The sequence below is a fragment of the Zonotrichia albicollis genome, chromosome Z, assembly GCF_047830755.1.
Source record: "Zonotrichia albicollis isolate bZonAlb1 chromosome Z, bZonAlb1.hap1, whole genome shotgun sequence".
In the NCBI taxonomy this organism is placed as follows: domain Eukaryota; kingdom Metazoa; phylum Chordata; class Aves; order Passeriformes; family Passerellidae; genus Zonotrichia; species Zonotrichia albicollis.
In genome coordinates this window covers 14,109,123-14,137,122 of record NC_133860.1, presented here as the reverse complement: position 1 = coordinate 14,137,122, position 28,000 = coordinate 14,109,123, and the positions used below count along the sequence as shown (strand labels likewise).

General features: G+C 50.7%; 1 protein-coding gene across 1 annotated transcript; it reads left to right on the top strand.

The window, feature by feature from the left end:
- The first annotated feature begins 10 nt into the window (after nt 1-10).
- NOL6 (nucleolar protein 6) lies at nt 11-26,450 on the top strand. The gene is made up of 26 exons (XM_074532700.1): nt 11-142; nt 237-449; nt 1,713-1,829; nt 2,094-2,273; nt 2,869-3,037; nt 3,786-3,920; nt 4,060-4,223; nt 4,427-4,547; nt 4,884-4,942; nt 5,087-5,188; nt 5,724-5,839; nt 6,218-6,395; nt 6,797-6,919; nt 7,075-7,223; nt 7,836-7,911; nt 10,115-10,255; nt 10,539-10,650; nt 10,874-11,028; nt 11,257-11,420; nt 11,861-12,013; nt 13,173-13,270; nt 14,143-14,267; nt 14,417-14,506; nt 16,556-16,753; nt 24,914-25,015; nt 26,076-26,450. Exons 1-26 carry the CDS (start codon nt 137-139, stop codon nt 26,223-26,225), a joined length of 3,396 nt encoding a protein of 1,131 aa, XP_074388801.1. The 5' UTR covers nt 11-136; the 3' UTR covers nt 26,226-26,450.
- The last annotated feature ends 1,550 nt before the right edge of the window (nt 26,451-28,000 follow it).

Here is a 28,000-nt window from a genome sequence, read left to right as displayed (position 1 = left end):
CCAGCGGGCGGGCACGGACGGCGGGGCCAATGGGAAGCCCCGCGCTGCCGTGCGCGGCCAATAGGAAGCGGCGCTCGGCGGCCGGCGGGGCGCGCGGCGCCGCACGTGGTGACGGGGGTGCACGTGGGCGGCGGCCATGGCGGTGAGAGGCGGCGGGTCCGGGCCGGGGGATCGCGGGGCTGGTCCGGGCCGGGCCGAACCGAACTGAGCCATGCTGTGCTGTGTTCTACCTGCAGGGCTCTCCGGAGGCGACGGAGGAGGCGGAGCAGGGCCCGGAGCCCTCCGCCGGAGGCGCGGTGCGGCGGGGGAAGAGGGCTGCCCCGGCAGCCGCAGCCCCGCAGCCGGCCAAGCTGAGCCGCGCCGAGCTCTACAGGCCGCCGACCAGCGAGGAGCTGACCCAGCTGAAGGAGACGGAGGATCTGTTCCACTCCAGCCTGCTCCGCCTGCAGGTCAGCCGGGGGGGCCGCGCACTGCCCCACGGGGGGAGCCCGGAGCCGGGGATGAGCTGGGGCTGTGTTAGGGCAAGATCAGCTGGCAGCTGGACCATAGGATCATAGAGCAGTTTGGGTTGAAAGGGCCTTTGAAGATCATCCAGTTTCAACCTCCCCAGGGTCACTTTCCACAAGACCACTGTATTGCTCAAAGCCCCGTGCAACCTGGCCTTGAACACTTTGAGAAATGCAGCATCCACAGCTTGTCTGAGCAACCTGTGCAAACACACAGGGATGAATTTCGTCCCATTTTTAAAATCTAAACCTATTTTCTTTGAGTTCAAAGCCATTGCCCCTTTTTCTATAGCTGTATGCTCTCATAAAAAGTCCCTCTCCAGCCTTCTTGTAGCCCTTTTAAGTGGTGTAAGGCCACAATAAGTCTCCTCAGAGACTTCTTTTCTCCAGGCTGAACAATCCCAATGCTTTCAGCTTTTCTTCCTAGGAGACATGCTCTATCTCTTTGATCACCTTGGTGGCCTCCTCTGGGCTCACCCTAGCAGGTCCCTGTTGTTCCTGTGCTGGGAGCTCAGGGCTGGATGCAGTGTGGGTGGGTCTCAGCAGAGCAGAGCAGAGGGGCAGAATCCCCTCCCTGCCCTGCTGCCCACGGGGCTCTGGGTGCAGCCCAGGACACGTTTGGCTCTCTGGGCTGGGAGTGCCATGGCTGGGCCATGTGCAGCCTCTGACCCACAGCACCCCCAAGCCCTTCTGGGCACGGCTGCTCATCCCCCAAGCTGGATTCAACATCTTGCACGTGGTGTCTAGCTGATTCTCATGGGCCCACTCCTTGAGCTTGCATGGGATGTGTGGCATCCCATCCTTCAGGTGGTTCTGACATTGGTGATTTTTATGAGGAGCATCTTTGATCTCCTAGCTACTTGCTGCTGTCAGTGGCAAGCTCTCCAGGGCCTGGTTGGAGGTGGGAATCTGTGTGGTTGTTTCCTGTAGCTGATTTTCTGTCATACAAGCTGCCTTCCTGAGAGCTGCGCTTGTGTGCATTACATCAGGTTTTTTTTGCCTGGACCTTGGTTGGGCTCGAGATGATTGCAATCCAGCACTCACAGAAAATGGCAGGAACTGATCAGGCACGGTTTAAGGAGAGTTTGTGTCCCCCAACTCACCAGCTGTCCTCTGCAGCAGGCTTATGGTTGGTGCTGGAGGACAAGGTAAAAGCAGCATTTCCAGTGTTACAGATGTCTTTGATGGTCCCCTTTCCCCCTACAGATTGAGGAGCTTTTGAAGGAGGTGACATTGAAGGAGAAAAAGAAGAAGAAGATCGATGCCTTCCTCCATGAAATTAACAGCCTGCTGAGCGCCATCCCAGAGACCCCAGAAACTGAAGTATGTTCCAGGGTTATGGAAGAGGTGCCAAGACCCCTGTCCTGGATGGAGCAGAAGCAGGCTCTGCTGTTGCTCTGCAAGGACAGCTACTCGTGGACTGTCTCCTTTAGGGGCTGAAAAAATAATAATTTGCTTTTTCTTCGAGGAAAAAGCGGGGACACTGTCTTTAGATTCTGTGCAGCTGTGTGGGGAGCGGGGTCTTGGTCCCTGCACATGTGCTGCTGTTGATGCTCAGAGTGTTTTGTGTGTCCTGTCTGTTCCCAGCTCACTGACCAGGCCTGGCTCTCCGAGGGTGTGAAGGTCCCGTTCCTGCAGGTGCCGTTCAGCGTCAAGGGAAGGTTCCGCTTTGTGCCCCCAGCCGAGCTGAAGGTGGTGGGCAGTTACCTGCTGGGCACCTGTGTCAGGCCAGAGATCAATGTGGACATTGCAGTGACCATGCCACGGGTGAGTCTGGCCATGGCACCTCCTAAATGGCTTGGGCCCTGCCAGAGCCCTGTCCTCTCCTGTCCTCCATGACCCCTGCCCTGCCCACTCCATTCCTCAGTGAGGTGCCAGCATCTGGATATGCAGGGTGACTTCCACAAGGAGCTGGGGAGTGTGGGCTGGCCTCTTGCTCTATCAGAGCAGCTGTTTGATCTTAGTTCCTGATGACGATCTTCCTTTTTTCTGCCTGGATGGAACATTGCCAGGGAGATGCATGCTGTTTTTTTTTGTACCCAATTGCACTTCTACCACAGCTCCCAAGACTGTTAAAGGGAGGGAGATGTTTGGAGCCTGGTAACCTCCCCTTGCTGCCCTGACTTGATTGCAAGAAAAGCTTGAGACCAAGCACACCCTGTTTGGCTGCATTACTGCTCTTGTCTCCTGCAGCCCTGGAGCTCGGTGAGCCAGTATCAAGCTCCTGACCAGCTTGGAGCTCCTTGGGGCTGAGACAGGGCTGCCTGTGGGGCCAGGGGGAGCTGTGGGTGCAGGGGTGCTTTGGGCTGAACCGAAATTGGCGGGCAGGTGAGGTGACGTTGTCCTGTCCTTCTCTTCGTAGGAAATCTTTCAGGACAAAGATAACCTGAATCAACGTTACCACCGGAAGAGAGCCCTGTACCTGTCCCACATTGCCCAGCATTTGTCCAAGGAGAAGCTCTTTGGCAGTGTGAAGTTTGCCTACATGAACAGCAACCATCTGAAGCCCATCCTTCTCCTGAGGCCTCAAGGTGGCACTTGAGCCTTGCTCTGATGTGGGGTGTGACTGGGTACTGGTGTTGGGTGGAGGGTGCTGGTGGTGGTATGATACCATTTAATGCCCCTTTGGAGAGAGATCAGTCTAAGGCTGCCATCACAATGGGTGATAAATTTTAGGTGCTTCTCAGCTGTTTTCTCTCTTCACCCAGAGTCTAGTCCTCAGGATCTCTCCCTTTCCCAATCCTCCCCTGTGGCTTGGCTGGGCTCTCCAGCCTTGGCCTCACTGGCTGTCATGTCCTGCCAGTGTAAGTAGAAAAGTAAACCGTACAAAACACACCTATATCCACCACTGCCCTTCATTCCTACTCTCCCCAGCCCTGTTCCCCACTGTCCTCCTGCCTTCCCCAGGAGCCTGTGTGCAGTCTGTCTCTTCCCTGATGAGATAATGTGGGATGCATGCTAAGTGCTGCTTGTTCCCACAGCCCTCAGGAGATGGTGGGTTGGGGTCTGGGGCAGATGTGGGATGGCAAGGCCAGGGCAGGCAATGCTGCCAGGCTGGGCAGTGGGGAGGAGATTGGGGCTGGGACATGAGCTGTGTGACCTCAAGGTCATCACTGATTGTGGGGTGTGGTCGCTCTCTTCTCTGAGATTATTTCTGCTGATGTTGAACTTTGCTGGGAAGGAGGTTTTGCCTTTGCCCAGGCTGGGGATGCTCTGTGTTTTCCCAGTTTAATCTCTGACATCTCTTCCTCCTGTACGTCTCCCCTCGGGTGCTTACAGGCAAGGATGAGAAGGTTGTCACTGTCCGACTCCATGCTTGTCCCACCTCGGATCTCTTCAAACCCAGCCGCTTCTACCCTAGCAAGAACAACGTCCGGACCGCCTGGTTCATGGAGCAGAGCACCCCCAAAGAAGGTACAGCCTGGGGCTGGGGGAACATCAGGCTGTTTGTTTCAGGCAGAGCCTGCCCCCAGTGCCTGTGGGTGGGTTCACTGCAGCCCTTCTAGTTTTTGGTTGGTGTTTGGGTCCAGCATGCTGTCATCTCTCCACACAGGAACCACGGAGCCCCCGACCCCACACTACAACAACTCCATCCTCTGTGACACAGTGATGCTCTCCCACCTGCATTTCTTGTCTAATGCAGCCACGGACTTCCCAGGCATGAAGGATGGCGTGGCCCTCCTCAAAGTTTGGCTGAACCAGCGGCAGCTCAGCAAGGTATGTCCTGTGCCAGGGTGGGCTCTGCTCGCCTGGCTAATCTGCCTTTGGCCTGCTCTCCTTCCTGTGGCACAAGGGTGGTGCTTTGGTCCTGTGGGTGGGGTGGTGGCTTGTGGCTTTGCTTTGAGCTGTGTTTGGTTTTCGTGGAGGCCCCATCCTAATTTGTGTGCTGCCATGGGGTTGTGGTACCTCTGTTTTCACAGGGCTTGGGGTGCTTCAGTGGCTTCTTGGTCTCCATGCTTGTTGCCTACCTGCTGATGAAGCGCAAGATTGTCAAAATGATGAGTGGCTATCAGGTGTTGAGGAGCACTCTACAATTCCTGGGTGAGTGTCTAGGGGCCTCTGTGGACCGGGAAAGGTTGCTGTCTCTGCACACAGCCTGAACATAGTGGGGGAAGAGGCAGAGAGGCCATTGTGCCTTTTCTTTTGTGCTGAGCCCCTGTGGGTGGGATGGACAGGAGGGGATGAGTCAACAGAGCAGGGCTGGACCGTGCAGCTTTCAGTGGATAATTCCCATCACAGGGTGGAGGCCAGCATTGTATTGTAGCTCTATGGATGTTTTTTTTAGACTTTGGTGGTATTGGCATGTAACCATGCCACTGTCACCAGGGGGAGAGGTGTGGATGCTGGTGTGACTTGTTCCTTCCTGTCTGTCCACAGCCACCACTGACCTGAGTGTGACAGGGATCAGTCTAGCCAAGGATGCTGATCCCTCCCTGGTAAGCAGCCCTCTGAGGGGTCTTGTGCCTGAGTCTCCTGGGGCTGGGATGTGCCTGTTGCAGGGATGGCAGATGGCAACAATTTTGGGGTGTCTTGGTGTTTATGATGCACTGTAGCACTAAGGACTGTGTTTACTTTTCCAGCCTGTCCTGGATGATTTCCACCAAGCATTTGAAGTGGTCTTTGTGGATCCCTCTGGACTGGTCAATCTCTGTGCTGATATGACTGCAAGCAAATACCACCAGGTACTGAGCAGGTTGTGGTGGCTTCTTGAGATGCTATGTAATGAGTGAGTTCAGACAGGCAGAGAATGGTTAGATGTCTTTGAGGAGCATGTAGGACCAAGGGATAGCATTCATTGTGGTTTCCTAAGCTTTTAACATCTCCAGCTTTGAAGCTTGGAAGTGAATTTGGAGACTTATATGTAGTACTGCCTTGCCAGTCTTGCTCGAGTGGTGTGGGAAAGTTGTTTCCCTCTTTGTGTGCACCTTTGGGTGAAGCCAAGCAGCTCTTTAGCAGATGTAGCTGTTCTGTAGGAGAGAAAAAAAAATGGATCACCTTAATGTCAGGGATATCAAGAAGGGACAGGTGGCCAGCAGTGAGAGCAGTTTGTTTCTTGGCTTCATGCCAAGGACAGAGACTGGGATCAGGGTGTGCTGCTGACCATGGAACTGGGCTGGCCCTCGTTGATGGGGGAGCACAAGTGACCACTGCTGGAGGGATTTGCTTTCCTTCTCCCTTTGCATTCATGCTCCTGCACTGCCTTCCCTCCTTGCTCAGGTCCAGTTGGAAGCCAAGCGCTCCATGGAGATTCTGGATGACCGGATGGTGGATGGCTTTCAGGTGCTGCTCATGACCCCGAAGCCCATGCTCAGGACCTTTGACCACATCTTCCAGTGAGTCTCACTGTGCTGGTGGGGTGGTGCTGAGGCAGCCTGCTCAAAGACAAGTGAGCTGCTGCTGGCTTTGGTCCGGGTTAGATTTGAACTTACCTGGTGGGAAGTAGCTCTGCTAAGCTCTGAGATAGACACTGGTACCTCCTTGTACTGGGATGTTCCACTTTTACTGTCTAGATAGCTTCCCAGAGGAGGGGAGAAATGTTTAAGCCTTGGAAACAATGACCAGCATCTCCTGAGATGCCAGAGGGCATTCTTGTAGCACCCATCCTGGGCTAGGACCCTCAGTTCCCCCTTTCACCCATCCTCTAACATAGCCCTCTCTCAGAAAGGATTTGGTGGCAGAGGTAGGTGACCAGCTTCTCTTCTTTTCTGTAGCCTGAAGCATGTCTCCAAGCTGCAGGGTACCTGCAAGAAGATGGAGCTGCTAAATGAGCTGATGGATCGGGGTGGGAACTATGTGGCTGCAGCCCTGCCCTTCGTTGTCTCGCTGCTGGCACGGGGTCTGTCCCAGAGAGCACAGCTTGTGGCTCACTCCCTGCCCCAGATCCCCGAGGTAAGGCAGCTTGGCAATGACACTGCACCCTTTGCAGCTTGTGGGGTTTCACATGTCTCTGGTGGCACTACAGAGCATAGGGAGGGCATCTGTGCTCACTGGGGAAGGAGACAGGCTTGTCTCCCTTGGTGGGAATATGGAACCTGAGGCCCTGCACTGGGCTGTGGGATGCAGCTGTGTTGCTTGGTCTGGGCACAAGCCCTGGTCCAGAAATGAGGAAGGATGGAGATAGCTTTTCTTGTAATTGGGGAGACCTATTAGATGAGACTTGCCCTGTCTGTGCTTGTCTGGGCCCCTGGGAGAACATAGCAGGAGGTTCATCTAGCACCCCAATATCCCAGCAGCTGCTGCTCCAGAAACCTCATCTCTCCTCGTGCCTCATGTTCCTCATTTTCCCACAGTGGCCAATTGATGCTGACCCCCCAAAACACAAGGATGTGGGACCCCTGACGTTTGGCCTCCTCTTTGTCCCAGAGTTTGCTGCCAGCACGCTGGAGAAGGGTCCTCAGGCTGATCACCCTGAGGTGAGGGGAGCCCTGCTTGTGCTGAGTAAGAGCAAAGCTGGTGCTGTGCTGTGGTTGAACACAGCTAGGAGGCTGGCTGGTAATCTTGGGAAGGTTTTGTCTTGCCTGGAAATGACCTGTGTCCCTGTGCTGGCTTGGTCAATGTCCCCCCACAGGCCTTGGAGTTCCGGACATTCTGGGGAGAGAAGTCAGAGCTGCGTCGGTTCCAGGATGGCAGCATCTGTGAGGCTGTGGTGTGGGAGGCCAGCACTGCCTGCCAGAAGCGCCTCATTCCTGAGCAGATCATCAGGCACCTGCTGAAGCTGTAAGTTGCACTGAGCAGCAGCTGTGGGTCGCTCCATGTGTCACTGCTGCCATGTGTCCTGTGGGTGGGAAGGACAAGCACCTGTTGCTGTAGCCTCTGCTGGATGTAATGCAGAGGGCAAGGAGGCAGCATGGTCCTGTCTGTACCATATGGATGGGACGCTGGGACACTCCTCAGAGCTGGAAGAGAAGATGTCTGGACCTTGCAGGACATTTTTGTGAAATCCTCTGAGACCTTGTAGTGGTTCACAAGATTGTGTTTTCCCTATGGCATTGGAATGCGTTTGCAGCAGTTTATACCATCTGCCAAAAGTGAGGCCCTCTTGCACAGAAAGGAGGATTTGCCTGTGCCTCTTTGTCCTGGCTTGAGGATGGGTCTTGTGAGCAAAGGCTGCACATTGGTGCCTTTGGCTTTGCATCCTGTGGAGCTGCACAAGTGCTGGTCACTTTGGGTGGATTACTTGGGCAGGGAGGAATGCACAGAGATTTTTCTTTTCACCAGGATCTTCCTTAGAGAGGGATTGCTCATCCTTGGGCTGACCCATGCAGTGTGAATAGGATCAATAGGCTGGCATGTCGTAGCTGTGATGTTCTGTTGTCTTCTCCTACATAGCCATGCAGATATTCCCGAGTCCTCCATCTGCTACACAGGAGCCCTGCTGGAATCTGTGATCAGGACTGGGAAAGAGGTATGATTGCTTCCCCGTGGGGCTGGGGCTCTCTCCAGGAAAAGCAATGAGGGAAGGGCTGTAGAGAGGTCATTTGAGTGGCTCTGAAGCAGCTGGGTGGTTCCCTAGAGAATGTAGTAAGGGTAAAGATCTGCCAAGTCTTTCATGGTAGCCAATGCATAACTGCTGAAATCCTCTTGCTTTAGCATCTCCCAGACCTCATTTTCCCCTGCAAGCACCCCACTGTCCTATTCTCACTGCTGTTGCCCCTCTGTCCTCATGCCTGAGCATGTATTACTGTCCCACAGTGCTTGTCTGGCTGCACCTCTGAGGTACTGCATCCTTTAGGACATGGGCCAGGCAATTCTGTGCTGCCATCCCTTAGTCCAGCTGGCAAACCCAGGAAAAGGATCTTTCCCGGCATATTGCAAAGGGCTAGATTGTGCTCCATTTGAATGTGCAGCCAAAACAAAAACCTGCACTTTCAGACAGAAAAAATGCATCTTAGAGACTGGGAAATGTCCCTCCTTACAACTTCTGCTTTTCAGCTTGTGAAATTAAAGTCTGGAGATGAGCCATGAGCACTTTGGCACACTTTGTTGGTCTTTTTGTACTGATGCCTTAGGATTTTAGTATTAATATTTTTCATATATTTGTAATGCTGCACTTCTTTAGTGTGTAACTCTAAACCCCATATAGAGTGTTAGCTACTGTCTTCACGTTTTGGTTAGACAAAACAATTTCTCTCTAGGCCTGGAAATCAAGGACACCTTACTGTCTCACGCCCTGAGAAATGTAAACAAAAGGGAGCAAACTTGGAGTAAATGTCTTCATTACCTGAAGCTGTAATTGGAAGATTAACCCCTAATGTGCAAATGAACCAAACTTCAGAAAGTATGAAAACCCATACTATTTTTGGGTGTAGCCCCTGAGGGAGGCTTTGTCTGCCTGAAAATATGCCTGAAGGCCCTTTTTATTCCCTTAATTTTGTCTGGCTCTGCTTTTAGGTAGTCCCAAAAAGGCATCAGTACAACCAGCTCTTTACCTGGTTGTTGGATGGAGGAAGAAATTGTTTCCTTTCCACTTTTTCAGAAGTGGTGCACATTTGATGGAAAGGATCTCCTGTGCCAGAACCGATTGCAATCTGGGCAGAGCTGGGTGTCAGATTTGGGATGAGATGCTGGTTTTCACAGCCTGTTGTGTGGTGAGGCAGGAAGGTCTGTGTGCTGTGTCCCTTCAGGCTGATCTGGGGTTAGCAGGGCTGATACGCCCCAGTCTGATAGGGGATGAATTTTCCTGGAGCCTGAGGGGTGCTTAGGGGTTCCATTGTTGCCAGTCCTTGAGGAACAAAGGAGAAAGTTGCTGTTGAGTGTGGGGTGCTGGCTGCAGGGGTACCGGCTCCTCCAGCTGTTTGTGTGCAGGCAGCTTGGGAAGCCAGCAATGTGAGGATGTGCAGGATGAAGGCAGAGGAAGGGTGCAGCCACAAGCAGGATGGGGTTAGTGGTTCATGGCACACCCACAGAGGGTGCTGCTGCTCTGCCAGAGAGCCCAGGTTGGAAAACTCCAGGCAGGTTTGCTCCTTGTGTGACTCAGCTGCCTCTGAGCTGGGTGGATTGGTGTCACCAATGTGGCCTCCCTGACAGATCAAGCTGTCAGGATGTGTTATTTAGAGAGGTGGAAGCAGTAAGGGCAGCACCAGTTCTCCTTCTGGTGCTTCTCTGCTGCCCTCCACAGGGTTCCTGTGATGCTCTGAATGTTTTCTGTCTTTGCTTTTGCCATTTGCCAGCGCTCTGCCTTGGCTAAGGATGTAGTGAGTGGAATTTTCTATTAACTGCTGCCTCTGTTGGTGTCATGGTAACTGCTGGGGAGACAGCAGCACTGCTCTCACCTTGCCAGTGTATGATCCCTTTATTCCCAGATCATTATTGGCTTCTCCTTTACTGTAGTGACTGCTGGCAGTACAGCTCTTGGTGCTGCCTTGGTGTCTTGCAAAATAAATAATTTTATTTGCCTCTGGGGCTGCTGGAGAGTTGCAGACAGCCTTGCCCTTGTCTTTGCTCTCTTTCTTACCTCCCAATTTTGCTGAGTGCTCTTGCCAGAAGCTGCTCCCCTGGGGTGGCAGTGCTGGCTCCTTGGGGCTTGGTTGTGATGGCAGCCCATGAGGGAGGCGAGGTGAGTGCAGGAGCAGGAGAGGTGCTTGGAGAGGCTCCCTGTGTGTCCACAGGCAGGGGGAACGGGCGAGGAGGCCATGGTGAGCGTTGTCTGCTCCTACGATGACCTGAGCCGCAAGCTGTGGAACCTGAAGGAGCTGCCTCTGATGGTGACAGCGGTGCAGGGTGTGCATCCAGCCCTCCGCTACACAGACGTGAGTGTCCTGGGCCATGGCCACGCCTGGGCGGCTGCGGGGAGCTGGGGTGAGGCAGGACCAGGAGAATGAGCCACTCTCTGCTTTTGTGGCTCCTGAGAGCCCTTAGGCAATATGGTGCCTCTTCTTTGCTTGTGCATTCTTTGGGCTGGCTGTGCACAAGCTGACCAAACCCTCTCTGCTGGAGGGCTTTGCTGGTGTGGGAGGTTTGGGTGAGGGGATACACATTGCCAAGAGGTTTCTGCTCCCTGTTCTCAGTTGCTGGGTGGCTGTTCTCTTTCAGGTCTTTCCTCCCATTCCTATGAAGCCAATTTATTCCTTCCATAAGAGAAGCAAGCACTTTCTGCTTCCTTCGGAGGAGAAGCCCTGCCCAGCCTACATAACACCTTTGAAGAGTAAGTGGGGTGACGTGTGAGTGGGAGATGATCTGTTGGAGGGAAGTGGAGGCAAGCATCAGTCAGACCTGGCTCTGTTATTGCTGTGTTGGTGTGCTACAGGCAGGAGCAGAACCCTGCCTCCTTCTGTCCTTGTACTGTAACCTGTAGTTCCAGATACCCCTATCCAACATCTTGTTTCTGGGTGGGATTCCCTGACCTCCTGCTCTCTCTTTGCCCCCAGTCATCTGCCACATGGAAGGCAGTGGCCAGTGGCCACAGGACAAAGGAGCCATCAAGCGCATCAAGGCCGCTTTCCACCTCCAGCTGGCTGAGCTCCTCCGGCAGCAGCACCAGCTGGTGTGCAGACCTGCAGTCACCCATACTGATGTGTACAAGGTAAGGGAGTCCCCAGAACCTTCCCCAGGCCTGACCTTACCCAGGTGGGGGAGTGTGGCAGTGATCCCACTGGACAAAAACAATGTTTGGATGGTGAACCTAGGAAGGAGTGTGGTGAGACTGCCTTGATGTCAGGATGCTGCTGTTGTGTCCCTGAGGAGCAACATAACACACATCATGCTGCTTATGTCACCACTCAGCCTGACTTTGCCTTGTGTCCCATCTCAGGATGGCTACGTGTTCCGTCTCCAAGTAGCCTACCACCGAGAGCCCCTGATCCTGAAGGAAGTGGTCACTCCAGAAGGGATGCTGAAGTACCAGGACACAGAGGAATCTCGGCAGTTGGAGCTGGAAACACTGCATCTGCCCTATCTAACCAGCTCACTGCATGGGTAAGTGAGGCAGAAAGTGCCTGAGAGGTGAGAATGTGGGACATGGCTGGAAACCAGCGTGGAGGTGCTCTTGGATCCTGGAGGGTAGAGGAGCTTGGATCCTTCCTGGGTAAGAGGAGCTTGCTTTGGGAAATGGCCCTTCACCTGGCCTTGTGAGGGGCTGTTTGGAAGGATTAAGGGAGGGGTGTGGGTGTGAGTGGCACCACTTCTCACCCTATAGTCACTGGTGTGAGGAGACAAATGCAGCATGTTTAGAGGGAAGCATGAGGCAGCATTTTCCCTTCTTCCCCCAATATCTCAGCAGCTGCTGAAAGTCTCTGTGCTTGTGATGCTGTGTAAGTGTTCCTTGCAGATTTTTGCCCCTCTCTTCTTTCTCACCAAATGCCAATGTGGGTCCTGGGGTGTGTGGGCTGAGCAGTGGCATGTATCCCTCCTCACAGGCTCCAGCAGCAGCACCCTGTGTTTGGCAGCACTTCCAGGCTGGCCAAGCGCTGGATCAGCGCCCAGCTCCTGAGCGACAGCATCTCTGAGGAGTGTGTGGACCTGCTTGTGGCATTTCTCTTCCTCCACCCAGCCCCCTTCACACCACCCAGGTGAGGTTGAGGAGCTGGCCTGATGGGGATTTAGTGCCTTTCATTACATGCCATGGAGGAAAGGTGGGATGCTGCTCAGGTGGGAGGTGTTGGGAGGGTTCACAGCAGGGAGCATGAGGCCCCTGTGCTGCCAGACTACTGTCCCAAGTCCTGTTGGGAATTCTCAGAGGAGATGTGGAGATGCTTAGCACTGAGGGCTTGGCTTTCCCTATGCTGTGCACTGCAGAGAAAAGGGGAGAGCAGGTAAGGCTGGGAGTGAGTGTCCTTGTGGCCTCTAGGTGCTGGTGGCACAACTGCAGGGTGTCTTGTGCCTTCTGGAGGGCTGGTGAGGCTCCTTGTTCTGGGGGTGGTGGCCAGGAGAAGCAGGGTGAGAGCTGTGTTTGTGGCTACCAGCATGCTGGGGCTCCTGGGCTCCCTAGGAAGGATGTCAGGGTGGTGATGGCAGCTCCAGCCTCACTCCTGGAGAAGGCTTCCAAGGGAAGGATGAGGGGTTGGGCCCTGAAATCTGAATAGAGCAGTGTGTTGGTAAATGCTGGCCGCTGGCAGACAGATGTTATGGGGCCCAGAGGAAGTGAAATGAAGTTAAAGGAAATGTTTTTCTTCTGTGTGGAGTCAAAAGGTTACTCTGCCCTGCACTTGGGGTGCAGTTTCCTTTCCCAAAGTAGCAGGAACAGCAGTCTGATGCCTAGAATGCTTTCCTGTCTCCTAAAATAACAGAATTCCCATCTTCCCAGCTATCTGGCTTTGTGCATGTGTCATGTTACAGGGGAAGAGGCTCTCTGGGAACTTGGCTGGTGTTCAGGCCTGCACCAGAGATGGGAGCAGCTCTCTTTCCACCTCCTCCTTGTTCCAGACCCAGGAGTCTGGGTGGAAGGAGCATCAGAAGATTGCGCAGCTGGGAGGGGATTGGGGGGACACTGTGATTTACGTTTTGCTGGTTTCTTTTTCCTGAGGAATGAGGGAAAAGGGTGATAAGACTTTGCCTGGAGATTTGGAGAAGGGGAAGTGTCTCAAATTTGTTCTGAACTTCCCTTTCCCATCACAGATATCCCTTGTTGGGCTGCATGTGGGTTGGGCCTTCACTAAGTCACCCCAAGTGCAACCTTTCTTGCTGCCAGGGGAGCAAATGCTGATGTTAGCTGTTTTGTCCTGCCTGCAGCTCTCCACAGGTGGGGTTCCTGCGCTTCCTCAACTTGCTGGCAACCTTTGACTGGAAAAACAACCCTCTGATAGTCAACCTGAACACTGGCCTCACAGGTGAGCAGGCAGTGGGTAGGAGAGCTGCACCAAGAGATTCTTGGGCCCTCCTTGGTCAGTGCCTGCCTCCACATCTCTTGGATACATCATAGCTTGCGCTATGAAAAGGAGATTTTCCACTCCCTTGCTCCTGCCCTGTCATGTTTCACTTGCCTGCAGGATGGATTTGGTTGTGCCATGTGTGGTTTCCTTTTTTTCCCTGCCTGCCTCTGAAGAGATGGGTCTCAATGATGATGCTCTGCTGCTTCTGGTCTTCTTGTTGAAATCTGTGACAAGTGTGGGTGGTGTTGGATGTGGAGTTGTCTTTGAAGCAGTCTGTTCCTGCCCTCTAGTGTTTTGTCTGTTGATTGTCGTTTGGGTACAGGCTAGAGCCACAGGAGACCATGGGATTGTATTTGCTCTGCAAAGTCATGGGATGGGGGAGATAGTTACACCCAGCTTTAAAGCTGATTTATGAAAAAAAATAAAGGTGTCTTGGAGAGAATGGGTTTTGAAAACTAATATTTTCCAAGGTGCCCTCCAACTTATTTTAATGAACTAAAGAGCTTTTCCCCACTTGAGGGGAAATAAAAGACAAAAGGTAGAACACTCTTTGGATAACACAAACTGTCACTAGCTTATAATGTGAATTTCCAGCTTGTGTCAGTCTCAGTACCTACCATGCCTGAGCTCACCTGAGTGGGTTCAGAGCAAAGGTCCATCTGATGGGATTGAGGCACAAGCCTGAAGTGAAGGAGCTCTGGTTTCAAATGGAATGTGGGATCAGAGGATGGGAGAGGATAAATCCTGTTGGGCTGCCTTTTCCTGGCTGTGATGGGGGTAAGAGGAGCAGAGCAAGCAGAGCATTTCAACTGTCTGCCTGCCCTCTCCAGATTCTGACTGCACGGAGATCAAGAACAAGTTTGTAGCATCACGCTCTCGCCTCCCCGTCATGTTCCTGGCCACCCCCAAGGACCAGTGGAGCTCCATGTGGACCCAGGAGCGCCCCTCAGCACAGGTGAGCTGGCCCTTTGTCCCCTTGCCTCTGGTGCTGCTGGCTTGGGGCACTTCTCTGCTCCTAGTGCTCTTAGAGCCCCATGAGGGAGGGATGTCACTGTTACATCCAAGACTGCCAGGTTTTACCCTCTGACTTCCCTCCCTCCCCAGATCCTGCAGCGCCTTGTCCTGCTCGCCTTGGAGTCTCTCCGTGCCCTGGAGGAGCAGCTCATGGACCCGCTCAGTGACCAGGATGTGAAGGTGACCCCTGGGCACAAGGGTTTTCAGGCTCTGGCCAAGCAGACTGGGCTTTGCTGGTGGTTGCTGGGATGTGTTAGGAGGTTTCAGGCTGTAGCCCTGGGGTTGCCCTGGGATGTAAAGCTGCAGGGATGGGAGGAGGGAGGCTGGTGTCCCTCTATGCCCCCCTGCTTCTGGGGGACCAGCTCTGCACTGCAGCTTGGGGTGACTAGGACAAGTTTATTCTGTATTCTCTAGTTTTCTTGGGACATGAGCAAACCCACAATATTCCTGTGCCAAACCAGTTGTGTGTCCATGACATGATCCAGTGGTTCCTTCGGGAGACTGTTCTGCAATAGTTGTGGAAATCTGGCTTGTGTGCTCAACTCTAACCAAGCTCAGGGTGTTGGAGGTTTTGGCAGGACAGGCACTTTAGGAGGATGTTATTTTGGTTTGAATGGAGGAGTAAAGCCCCTATGGAGTTTAACCCTCTTCAGTTTCTCAGCAATTTCATTCTTTAAGTAAACTAAAACATCCATTAATGCAATGGACTTTAGAGATGTGTATTTATTTGCCCTTTGAAGGGAGATACATGTGTTTTGAAGGGTAGTTTGTTGATGTATGAGGTAGTGAACCAGGAGATTGAATCTCAAAAGACTAAAGAAGCCAAGCAGTGGTTAGATGTGACAGATTCACATTAGGGACAGAAAACCTCAAATGAAAACCGAAACCAGAAACAGCACATACAGTGGGATTTTTTTTCTGCTTAAGCAATATGAAAAGGACTTACTGATACTGCTTTCTGTTCTGCTTTATTTTGCACTGGAAGTGTTATGAGGTGAGGATGTACTTGAGGCAGTAGCAGTGTGTGTTACAGGACTGTGAAGGAATGAGGCATTGCCAGTGTGTTGCAGTCACAGTGCTGGCCCTAGACTGAAATTCAAGAGGCACATTGTGAGCTGAGGATGGTTAGCTTCTAAAACAGTCACCTGGCCAGAGCAGCCTCCCAACACCTTGACTCAGCCTCCTTGGGACTCCTCCTTCCTCCCTTCCATTGCAGTGGGAATGTTTCTCATTGCCATGGAATTATGCCAGTGTCCTCCCTATGGGAGCCTATGATGTTCCTTAGGGATAAACATGGGATGCTGTTTCGAGAGCAGAGCTGGGGGAAGCGAGGAGGAAAAAGCCTTTCCAGTTTAGTTTAGAGTTGGCTCCTGTACAGTTGTCTCTTGTACCTAAGACAGTGCTGCAAGCCGGTTTTTTTTGCCTTTGCATGTGGGTGCCATGGGGACATGCCTGCTGTCATGAAGATGCACACATGGGTTTGCTCCCAGGGCACACACAGGAAGCCATGGACTTGATCTCTGGGTGGGACAGGAGGTCTGTGTGGAGCAGAGCTGGGACTGACGCAGTGCTGGTCACTGATGTTCTTCATGTGTGTTCTCCCCAGCCTGGCTGTAAACCAGTTCCAGGCAGTGGGTTTTCTTCCAGTGCCAAGATGAGCAGTGTCCCATGCCTTTGTTCATGTCTCTGCATCATTTGTTCCATTTGAAAATATACATGTAGTTTTAAGTTTTTTCCATTTTAATACAGCTGTATCCAATAGCCTGTCCAAATATTTATGTCTGGGATTGCTCCCGTCCATTAATGGGGTTTTGCTCTCACCCTCTGTCTGTGTGATGGAAGACGCTGTTGCCCTCTGGGGCAAGTCCTGGTGGACAGATGGGGCCATCCAATTATTAAACAGCTGCTTTGTCCCCTGTGTCTTGTTCAGCTCTTGTTGGCTTCTTGATTCCCCTCTTCATCCTGAGGCTGTGCCATGTGCAGTGCAGTTATCTATCTCAGCTCACCTCTTTGTCCCTCTCTGTTGCCCACCCCACTAACATTTACTCAGGTAGGCTTCCTGGGGTCTGTGGCAAGCTTGTAACGTGAATCTCACAAAAGATTTGTCTTTGGTTTACTGCTTCCTAAGGAGAAGGAGACAAAATGCAAACAAGGACTTGGGAAACCTCTCTTACCCCTCCTGCCTGCTTGTGTCCTGTATTGACTAGCACTGTTTGTTTCTCCCTGCAGATGGTCTTCCGCCCTCCTTTGGACTTCTATGATGTCCTGATCCACCTGAATCCCAGCCAGATTCCCCGGCTCCTGGAGAGCGTGGACCGGCCGGTGAAATCGGTTTCCCGTGGCGTGGTGAAGAACAGCTCTGCCATGAACATCCTCTTTCCTGTGGTGGATTATGACCCTGTGCAGTTGTACCTCCAGGAGCTGAGGGTAAGCACGGCCCGTTGGGGAGGCAGATGGGATGCCTAAGGGGGAGCTCCCCTTGGCTTTTGGATTGCTGCTGGTGCAGGACATGGCTGGTGACATCTTTAGGTACTTGCATGGGATGGGCATTGCTTCTCCAGCAGAAGTCCTGGTGAATACACCACCTCCTGCATGGAAATGGGAGTGCTGCTGTGATGTGAGGGTGAGCTCAGATAGAAACCACCAGGAGCTTTTGCTGAAGAAGGTTGTATTCAGCACAAAAGTGTCTTGAAACCATTTGTCTTCCGTTAGTTAACTCACTTTTCATGGCTTCTTCCACCATTTGGTGCTCATGATGGGCAGTAGCCACATGCAATTTTTCTGGAGGGAAGTACAGGTATCCATGACATGGTCCCAGTAAGCTTTCTGCTGTTAGGCCAGTGGTTGTGTGAGCCAGAGGAGATTAGTATTGGTTACAGAGTGGTTTCTCTGTGTTTGGCCACATGCATAATAACAGAGGAAGGTGGTAATGTGGGAATATGGAGAACATCAGTACCCAAAGTCATTGACCATGTTCTTTTCCACCATAAGGCCAAGCCAAAGCCTTGGCAAGCTGGGGAGATGTGCAAAGTCCTGGATGACAGCAGTGATCCTCCCTGGATGTGGACAGCCTGTGCTTTGCAGTTGTGCAGCACCTGTCCCTCCCCAGCTTCAGATATGGTAGCTGGGTTAAGTGTTGGTGTTGGGTGTGCAGAGAGGTGGGGCTGTGGTGCCCTCTTCTTAGAGCCTGCCTTGACTTTGAAGTGCCACCATCCCTTACTGATAGGAGTGCTCTGAGCAGTGTCAGAACTGTAAGCATGGGAATCCAGGCTGGCTGTGGCAGGAAGGGGCCTGTGGGGGTCTCTGGCCCCATTTCCCACTCAGGACAGAACCAGCTTTCATGTTAGAGCAGGCTGCACAGAGCCCAGTTACAAAATCCCCATCTCTGTCTCCAGGGATGGGGATTTCCTACTTCCCTGCCCCAATGTTTGGCCACCATTAGAAAAGTGGTGCCTGAATTGAAACTCTATTGTAGGCTGGAAGATTCTGGGCCCTCTCAGTTCAAGCTCTCCTTTCCCCTAATTAGGTACCTTAGGAGTTGGACAAAGAAAATCTGCAGGGGTTTCTTTGAAGGTTTCCTCATCGTGGGCACAGCTCTGTTATCCCCCAAGTTGCATGCCAGCCCCAGTGCTTGATAACCTGTGCCCATGGGAATCTGCTGTGGCTTCAGCAGAGCTGCCAGGTCTGACAAGGTGTAAGCTTAGTCCTCCTGTCACCCACAGCAGCCTAGGACAGTCTTGGGTGGTGAGAGACAGGGATGTGTGAAAGGCTTCATAAAACTGAGGAAGACCACCAAACTGTGATGCAATTTCCTTGCAAAAAGCACTGCTTCCTTACCTGGAAGGACACTTGGGAGAGGAGGTGCCCAGTGCTCTCCTCCCTTTGAGAAGGAAGGTGGACCTGGAGGTCTTGCAGACATGTTCTAGAGAGCACTGGGGGATTTCTTGGGCAAGAGGGAAGGGGAGAAGCATCCTTCACAAGGGTTTTAAAAGGGAGGAGGAAGCAGATTTGGAACTGTTTGCTTTTCACTTTCCTTTCTGGTGTCTGAGGAGTTATGTCAAGACCAGTCCCTTGCTTTTCAGTGATGAATGTTTGACCTGCTGCCATGAAACCTCAGCCAAGAGGTGCAGATGTGGCTAGGAAATGTAGTTTTTAAAGTGTGAAATACTTCTCTACCTCATGCTGGAAGTGGGTTCTATTGCTGAACTGAGTTTTTCAGCAGCTACCAAGGTGCTGCAGATGCATGGGGACAGAGCCTCTGTATCTCTGAAGGGGTCAGGGCTAAGCAGCTCTCAGGGAAGCCTGAAAGAAAGAAGAATGCTTGCTTGAAGAGAAACTGGAGGATGCTGGATGAGCTGATTGGGAGAGCTGTCTCTTTGGGGAAGCTTGCAGCAGGTCTGGCTGTAGATTGAGGCAGTCAATCAGGAAACTCATTGAGGTTTACAGGGTTTACTTTTATGTATCTAGACAAGTTGATGTCAGTAAGTGGCTCTGGAAGTGAAAGGTAGAGAAAAGATTTTTCTGGAAGGCAGCTTTCATTAATCTTCAGGCAGTTATGATTTATGTAGTCCAGTCAATAGTGACATCCAAATTGCCTGAATCTTTACTGCTTTTTACTGCCCATTTTTATTAATACAGGTTATAATAGATTGGGAATTGGGTTTGCTCAGGTTGCAAACTGCAGCTGCTCCTAAATCCAATATGCTAACGTCCCAATGAAGGAGGATGGATAGGAGCAAAGGTCACATTGTTGGAAGCAGTGTTGATTCTCTTGGTGTCCTTTGTTCTTTGACATGAGGGTTCTTAGGAGGGAACAGATCAGGAACTGGTTGCATCTTTCTCTGAAGAGTGAGCTGTGGGGCAGAGAGCCTGAAATCTGCCTCATCATCTCTGTCTGGGGGTCTTTTCTTTGTCTTTAAGGCTCTTGGATATTGTTTGTTCTCTTGTGGCTGTCATATTGGAGATATCTTCCAGTAACAGTTTGCTTGTCATTCATAGCATCCAGATCAGTAATGGGCAGTCCTGAAGGAGCTGGTAAATATCTGCTTTTCTAGGCAAACAGCTGTTTATTTTCCTGGAAAAGTCACAGAGGTGATGCTGCACATGGTCTCAGAGAACTCAGGTGTATCCAGTTAAGTTGGAATGCCTCAAAAGCTGATTTTGCACTGCAGGACCACTGCAAGCTGCTGATTCTGAGCTGTCAATAGAAGCTACTCCATCCATGAGAAATCATCTGACTTCATCTCTCAGTGTATTGATGTTGTTGCTTCAAGGCAAAACCTTTTCATTGACTTTGGCTTTGCTTGGTAGCCTCTGCAGCACCTTTTTATTTCTCCTTCCCTGGCTCTTGCTGCTCTAAGCAGTGTTCAGCTCTTCCTTGTCCTGTGGGCTGGAAGCCATGGGGGTGATCCAAACCCTGCAAGAAGTTGGTGCAAGAAAGAAGTGTGGTGACAGCAGTGAATCCTTCTGAGAGAACTTGGATGAGAAGGCAGTTTGGATGCAGAACTGACTGGCTTTGATTCAGAGTAATTTGCTCTCTCTTAACAGCACAAACCACAGAATTGAGCAACGGGGCTGTGGCCATGGCTGACAGTGCAGCCATGGTGGGTTTGTAGCAACAAAGGGAGACATCTGCCTCACAGATGCTGTGGGATTTTGTGTTCTTCTGTGGGAAGAAAAGAAACATCTGCCCTTTACTGAGATTTCCACACGAAAACAGGATTTAAATGCCTCGGTGTTTTGATTGAATTGAGGGGGGTGGGGAGTGGCTTCTTCCCCTAGTTCTGATTGGTAACCAGGAGATGCACTCTTCTGTCCAGCCTGTTTGCCCCTGTTCTAAAGTCAAAGGGTTTAGCAAGGCAGTAGTGCTCTGGAGCTGAAAAATTGCTCTGTGCCTTTTCCAGGGAGCTTAATCAGAGTAGAAAATGAAAGAAGAGGTGCTGAGTCCTGACTGCTTGATTTTTTCCTGCTTCAAGGAGATGTGCTGCAGGAACTGGCCTGAGTTGCTCTGGTGCCTGGGAGGCTCTGGGTAGAGATGAAAGGCTGGCTGTGGGATTCAGGCAGCAAATTCTTAAATTCCAGAACTGATCTGATAGAGAAGGTCTGTTGTGTGATCCTGTCCGCATGAGAAGGCTTTGCAGACACTTCTGAGGGAAAGCAGGTGCCAGACATCCCTGAGAGAGGGCTTCCCTGGAGATTCAGCCCATCAGCAGCCTCCCTGCCACCTACAGCTCAGAGTGCCTGGTTGGGCAAACCCTGGCTTGGCTCCTGGTGGGGATTCTGCAGCAAGGCTAAATAAATTTAAGTGTCTGGGATGAGGCTCCCCTTGAGTCTCCATCATGGCTGCTGATCTATGTTCTGGTGGCTGTGTGGCTGCAGAGCACTCCTGTGTTTGCTGGGGATGTGGTGTGAGAAGGCTCAGTCTGTGCAGCTTTTGCTCCAGGGTGACTTGGCTGTCCTCTGGCCTTGAGACCACCCAGAGCACACAGGGCTTGTGGATTTGCTTGCCATGCCTGTCTGCCTGCATTCTGGAGCTCACAAAAGCCAAGGGCTCTGGTCACTTCCCTGCGCAGTTCACTCATTGTGGGGTAAATTGGGTGAAGCTTCCTGTGCCATGTCCAATCTGCTGTCTGTTATGGCTCTTAACAGATCTCACATTTCTTACTGGGTCTTTGGTCTCACCAGGTCACTGATGGGATGTGCTGTCATTCACTGAGATTTAGCCTTGTTGGGCTGTAGGAAGAGCTTGTGGCAGAGAAGCTGTCCGTCTTGTCAGATCTTTTCTGTGTGGATGAGCAGGAAAATGTTTCCTGCTTTACAATAAACATCCCTCTAAAGAAATGTTTTGCATTTCTTGCACCTTAAGGCAAGACCTATCAGGAAGACTTTGAGCCCTTTCCTTTCTTCTTCCCATGGTGTAAACATGCATCTCTTGCTACTGCATTTTAGAAAGGAATTAATGATAATAAAAATTCTCTTTTTCCTAAAACATGTAAGCTGTGATCCTGTGATGTAGCTGTAATTGGTGAAATCTTTCCAGGTCAGTCTGCTCCCTTCTTGTTTTGACTGACAGGGCTGAGTCCTCCTATGGTAACACCAGGTAGATAGGGAAAAGCTGAGAAAGTTCTGTGTGCTCTCATGTTGGGCAGGAAGCTTCCTATCTCGATCTGCACCTTTGGAAAGGCAGAGGTGTCAGGAAATCCATCACCTGCTTTCAGGGCTGCAGAGCTGCCACAGACCCCTAGCATAGTGCCCTGCGCTGAGGGTGGGTACATGTGTGTGTGCCCCTTTGCTCAGTGTGACATCAGCGCCATGTGCTCCTGGGCTGAGCTGACAGGGGACTTGTGGCTGCATTTCTTCTGTGTTGGCAGTGCCCTCTCAGAGCCTCTGCAGGGTTTGTCGTGTAGAAAGTGACAGAAGACTTTTGTCTCAATGATTTGGTGGATTGACATCTGTGCTGGTGCAGCCAGGAGGACACGAGTGGCTTCTTTCCTTTCCACATTTCTTTCCTGCTGTCCCCAGGCCCCAGGACAAGGGATGGCTGTGTAGCTCTCAGGTGGAAAAGTTTGCTTAGTTTGGATTCAATTTGAAACCTTTTATCAGCTGAATCTCAAACCCAAGGATTTCCTTTGTCTTTTAAAAGAAAGTCACAGAGGTAGCTCCACCCTGGGGTTACTAGGACAGCGCTCCTTGCTCTGTTGGGGTCATGGAGGTGGCTCTCTCTGTGTCACATACCTGGGAGCATCAGGGCAGGGCACAATAGGGTGGCAGAAACCTTGAAATGTTAACCACAAATAAGTAGTTTGTTGGAAGTAAGTAGCTTTAATAAGGTTTTACACTGGTGGGTTCCTTGCTAAGAGCACTTAAAATTCTCTGAACACTGAGCAAGTGTTTATTGATGCATTTGCCTTCTGAGCTGCTGTTGAACCAGGAAATACTGCTGTAGGACACATTTTTGTGTGCAGAGACCTCCCTTAAAGGCTCTTCCAGCATCTGTGATGCAATGAGCGTAATCTCTTGGTAGAAGCAAGAAAAAATGCGGGGATAAAGGGTCAGATGGAAAAAATCCTATCCCTAAAAGACAATGTAGATACTTAAACAGTAGCTACTTAACTAGCAGCAAGTAGATACTTAACAATGTAGATACCTAACAACTAGTAGATACTTAAGTAAATTTCACTTAGCTCATTGCAAAATCCATGCTTCAGATGGAGGTGCTTAATCTGGTAATCCCATTTTAGATCCAGGCATTGTTTTACTCACTACATTTCTCCACCCTTTTCATTCCTATAACCCAGATGGTTTCTTAAAGAGGTTGTTCTAATCTTCTTCCAGGTGCCATATACACCTTCTCTCTGGACAATGAGGCCTCTCCAAAGTGAAGCCCTGAGCTTGTAGGTCCCCCATGTCCCTGTGAGATGAGAGCCAGCTGTTGGTTTTGTTGATGGCAGGGATTTCTGTGGGCCTTGGAAGCTGACTTGCAACAACCAAAGATAGAGCACCTGGAGAAGTGAACAAACTTAGTCCCTGCCTTTTCTCCCTTTTCTCTGAAACTTTTCCTGGAAGAAGGTGTTTGCAGGCTCAGACAAGTCCTGTGACACTGGGCAGAGAACGTGGGATGTGGAGAGGAGGGTGAACTGTTTGCTTTTACTCCCCAAGCCTCTGAACAAACAGGAGTGCAGTGACTAACACACCTGACCCTTTTAATGCTGCCATTTCTGAAGAACTCCACAGCTCATGGGCCAGTTTGAAACACTATCACATGGATGACACTGGGAGCAGGACAAGTGCTGAGATTTTGAATTGGATGCCATCTTTTTAACATCTGCCCCCTGTTCCCTGCTGTTTGGGGAAAAAAACCCTAAACCTACTGGGTATCAGGCCAAACAGTGGTTTTATTGGGAAATTAGCTGAGCCTGGGAGATTTTTTTTACTGCAAATGCTGCTGGCTTCTGTCCAGCAAGATGCATCTGTAAGAAATACTGTTCTCACAAGGAGCATCGCGTGGCACTGAGGCCTCGCCCTGCAGAGTAGCTGGGCCTTTTCAGGTTCTCACATGTCTGCTCCCCTTTGCTTCAGAAAGCTGCAGCTTGGCGGTCAGCGTGCCCTGAGCTTTACTGCCATTCCTTGAGCTTTCCCTCCCTCTTTGGCTAAAAAATGAGGAGTCTTCCCGGTTGACTGGGCTCTGAGCATAACCCATTGCTCTCAGTACAGTCTCAGTACAGGAATGCCAGGGTGATTTACCTCTTTCTCAATGTATTTTTAGACAGTGGTTTTTCTAGCCAGTTTGGTGAAATAATGCCTTGACCAGGCTTGCCCCTGTGAAAGCCCATGGAGTGGAATGAGTTGGCAGTTCTTGGGATCTTTCCATCTTGATGACCTGATTTTTGTTGCCCTCTGTGAGGGCAGCAACACTCCAAACTCAAATCTGTCTCTGAAGATTGCAGACAACTCCACCTCTCCTTGCTTGTCAGGTCTGTATTCTAAAAATGCCACCTTGCCTTTTAGGATCACTGGTAGCACCAACCCACTCTACTTTTTTTTCCTACTGCAATTCTGGTGTCCATACAAGAGCCCATCCAAGCTTGTCTTTGATTATGGTTTTCTTTTCATACACATCCTCATGAAAACCTCATGATATGATGATGCCAGCGGAGACTTCTCTTGGTAAAAGCTGGGAAACTAAGGTGAGGGAGAAGAGGGTCTGTATTCTGGGCAATAGTTTGTTCCAAGTCTGGTGAAACCCTGTGCAGAAGCTTCTCCTGTGCTGATGCTGAGGACTGTTTGCTCAGCCTGCTAAATACATCTTGTTGCCTGATGTTGATCTCCACCAAGACAAACACGTATCAGGGAGCAGCTGCTTGGCCGTCTTGGTCAGCTTCTTTCAGGGTACACATCTCTTGGTATCAGCATGTTGGGTGATGAGCTGTAGGGCCAGACTTTTGGGTTCGAGAAGTTGCTTGCACACAGCATTGTTTCCTTGTGCTGTGGTGCTCATCTGCCTCCTTGCAGCCCTGGGAATCCAGCTGGCGTGGGCTTGGGGAAGCCAGGCTGGGCTTTAGTCATCCCTTTGTGCAACATTTCTCTTTGATCTCTGCTGCCCAGCACCACCAAAGGAGATGCTCACTGGCTCCACTGCTGAAGCACAAGGGGCAAGGAGGAGAGATTGCTGCAGTGCCTCCTTTGAGCTTTCCATCTTTCCACCCCACAGAACTTCGTGTTATTACTTAAAACCTCTGCTCTAATGTTTCCTTTTTTGATAAAAGTCCTGACAGCTCACATGGGGTTTATCTCGGTGAAAGAAGGAGCTTTGATATCTTGGTTGCACAGATTGCAGAGCTTGAGATGCTGGCCTCTGGTTTTGTGTTTGTCTTTGGTGCCATGAGATGTACTGTGGCAGGACTGCCTGCTGGGCAGGGCCTGCCTCTTTCTGTCTCATGCCTTGTGGAATCTTGGATATGGTTGCTGGACACTGGGAAGGTACAGCTTGGTAGTGCCAGGTCAGCTGATGGAGGACCACAGTGAGGGACACTCAGAGGTTGTCACTGAAGGATCACTGTCCTTAACCTGTGTTTGTTTTCTCTCCAGAACGCCTTTGATGATCTTGCCTTGTTCTTCTATGACAAGCATGGAGGGGAAGTGATTGCAGTTCTGTGGAAACCTTTGAGCTTCCAGCCTCAGCCTTTTAAGGTGAGTTTTTGCCTCTGTTTTAAGCTTCGTGTTACCTTTGTACCCTGAAAGCTGAAGGGCTCTTTTTATTTTTCTGTATGGTAATTGCTTTGTCCAACCCTCATCAACCCCAAAGCCTTTTGAGAAATGGAGGTCATGGTTTTGTCGCTTCTTGGAAGGGGAGAAATCAAGACAGAGATGTGGCCACAGTGCCTTCAGTATCAGGAGAACTGAGAAGGGAAATAGATTATCCCATTCTTGTGAATGATCTTCGGGATCTTCCCAGAAATACCCAGCCCACAAGAAGCCTAGGTCTGGAGTGCCCCTGTCCTCGTTGATGCATGGAACTGTTTTCCAGCTGCTCTGTGTGGGTTGGGAAACCCTGGAGGGTGGTTAAGCCAGGTGTGAGGCACGCTGGAGTGATTCATGCTGCTTTCTATGAAGGAAAGACGCAAAGAAACCGGTTACTCATGGCTCGGAGCTGGCAGCCCAGGCTGTGCTGTCAGTCTCTGGTGATTTATCTCCCCTCTCTTCACGGCCAGAGGGCATTGGCCATTCTGCCTGGCTGATGTTGTGAAACCCAGTTATTCACAGTGGTGAAACAGAGGAGGAGATGCTTGCATCGTTGCTGAGTCTGGCTGGGTTAAACACAAGGGTTCTGCTTTTGCCACTGTTGGAGCCAAGGATACCTTCCCACTTGAGGTCTTAACACCCACCAAAGAGCAGAAGCAGCTCTTACTCAACCTTGTGCAGTGATCCCTTTTGCACACTCCTTGTGCCCTGCTTACCCAGGCTCTGCCATGCATCTGCACACTTGTCATTCCACCATGCCCCTGGCCATTGCTTTGCCTCGTGACTTTCTCACACTCTTGGGACTGTGGCTCCAGGGTAAACCCTAAAAGGGGCTGGAAGGGTAATTTTGCACTTTGTTAGCTCTAAAAATGAGCACTGATAGTGTTGAGAAGTGAAACTTGTGGAACTGGGTGTAGCAAAGTTTGTATGTGACAAGGCAGGAGAGGAGCTTGGTTCACTTGCTTGGGGCTGGCAGAGGTTGCAGTGCAATGTTTTCTGTGTCCTGCAGGTCTCCAGCATGAGGGGAAGGAAGGTGACAACTCTGAACAACGAGCTGGTCTGCATTCCCAATGTGGAGGCAATTCTGGAGGACTTTGAGATTTTGGGAGAAGGCCTGGTCAAAAGTGTGGAAGCTCGTACAGAGAAATGGACTATCTGAAACCACTGAGATGTATCAGAGCGTCCTGTCCTCAAACAGTTTGTTACCTCTGGGTCTGTTCCTTTCTATAAATCAGTCCTAGAAGAGCCTTTTAGCTTTCTAAATCCCAGAACTGTATGTTTTACTCTATTTATCTTTATATGTATGGTTCAGAAAAGCAATGGGACCTGATGTTGTTTTCAAAAATACAAATGCCTTTTTATTTTGAAGGAAATATAAAGATGGATAAAGTTTTTGAAAATGTTCCTGTTTCTTGTTCATTGTAGGAATTGGAGGTGTGCTCACATGAAAATGGAAGGGTCTGAAAAATATGGCTGAAGTGTGCAATGGAAAGGCAGTTTCCTGGTTTGGTAGGGAGTTTATATGAGATGCTGCTGTTGTAGGGGTTAGCAAAGCCAAAAGAACAGTTGTTAAAAGAATGACCAGGTTATTCCCTGCTGCTCAGCCCCAGTGAGGCATATTTGGCACACTGTGTTCAGTGCTGGTTTTCCCAATAAAAAGGAGACATGGCTACTGGAGCAGGTCCAGTGAAGGGCAACAAAGACAATAAAGGAATTGAAGCCTGTGTGATGAGGGGAGAGGGTACAAGAGCCAGGCTTGTTCAGCCTGGACAAGAGAAGGCTCAGGGGGTTTTGCCAATGTGGTGAGGCAGTAAAGAAGATGGATTGGGTCCAAATGATGGGTGAGAGGGGTAAATTTAAATGGAGAAAGTTCTGCTTAAAATGCTTTTTCTTTACCATGAGGGTGATCAAACATTGGCACAGGTTACCCACAGACTCCCAGGTGGAGTCTCCATGCTTCATACTCAAAACCCAACTGGACATAGTCCTGGGCAACCTGCTTCAGGTGACCCTGCTCAGAGCAGGGATGTTTCTCTCATGGAGAATGATTGTGAAGGCTTCTGATAAGGGAAGAGAGGAAAATAAGTTGGAGCAAATGCAACTGTCCCATCCCCTCTTCTGGTGGAGGCAGAACACACATTCCAACAGCAAAGCATGGGTGAATCCGATCAGAGCAAAGAAAACAGACTTCATGACAGCAGACTTTGCTTGATTTTGCAGATCAAGCCTGGAAAGGCAAGTGGACATTTAGGCAGACTGATAACTAGGCAGTTGTTCCTTGGTTAGGAGCATTTCAGATAGGAAGTTAAGTGTGTTGCTTCAGGACCTGCTGGCCTTTCCAGCTGTTGGCAGTGAGCCCAGGGCTTTGTTGAGGAAATTCACAACTTGTTTTTCAGATGTTTTCTCTGAATCATTTTAAAGTGGGCTATGGCAGAGATGGGACTCTGGGCTTGTGCTGTTTGCTTAATGCCCATTGCTCAGTGTTGGAAACGCTGTGTGTCCTCACACAATGGGGTAGGAACATGTGTGCAGCACCCCTGGCTGTGGGATAAATCTGGTACATTTAAATTACAGGGATAATTTTTCTCTCTTCCCTGTGCTGGTGGCTGATGTGGAATCCATTGCCCATTGTTTCTGGAAAGAGCTTTCTGAACACACCTAAACTGAAATCATCAAAAGCTCTTAATGGGCATAACAGACCTCTCACCTGAGAACAAAGCAGCACGTTCTGTTGCTGCTGTGACCCCTGCAGCCTCAGAACTTGCTGACAATTCCATGAACAAATGATGCAGGCAGTGATTTCGACAGGTTTCAGAAGCAGCTAATTAGGGATTAATTCTTAATCTTCTCTTTGTTGTGCTTTATCATCCTCTAGATGTTGGAATTGCCCAACCTGCCTTCAGCGATGGCTGTAGTTTTCCTCGGTAGCTGGAT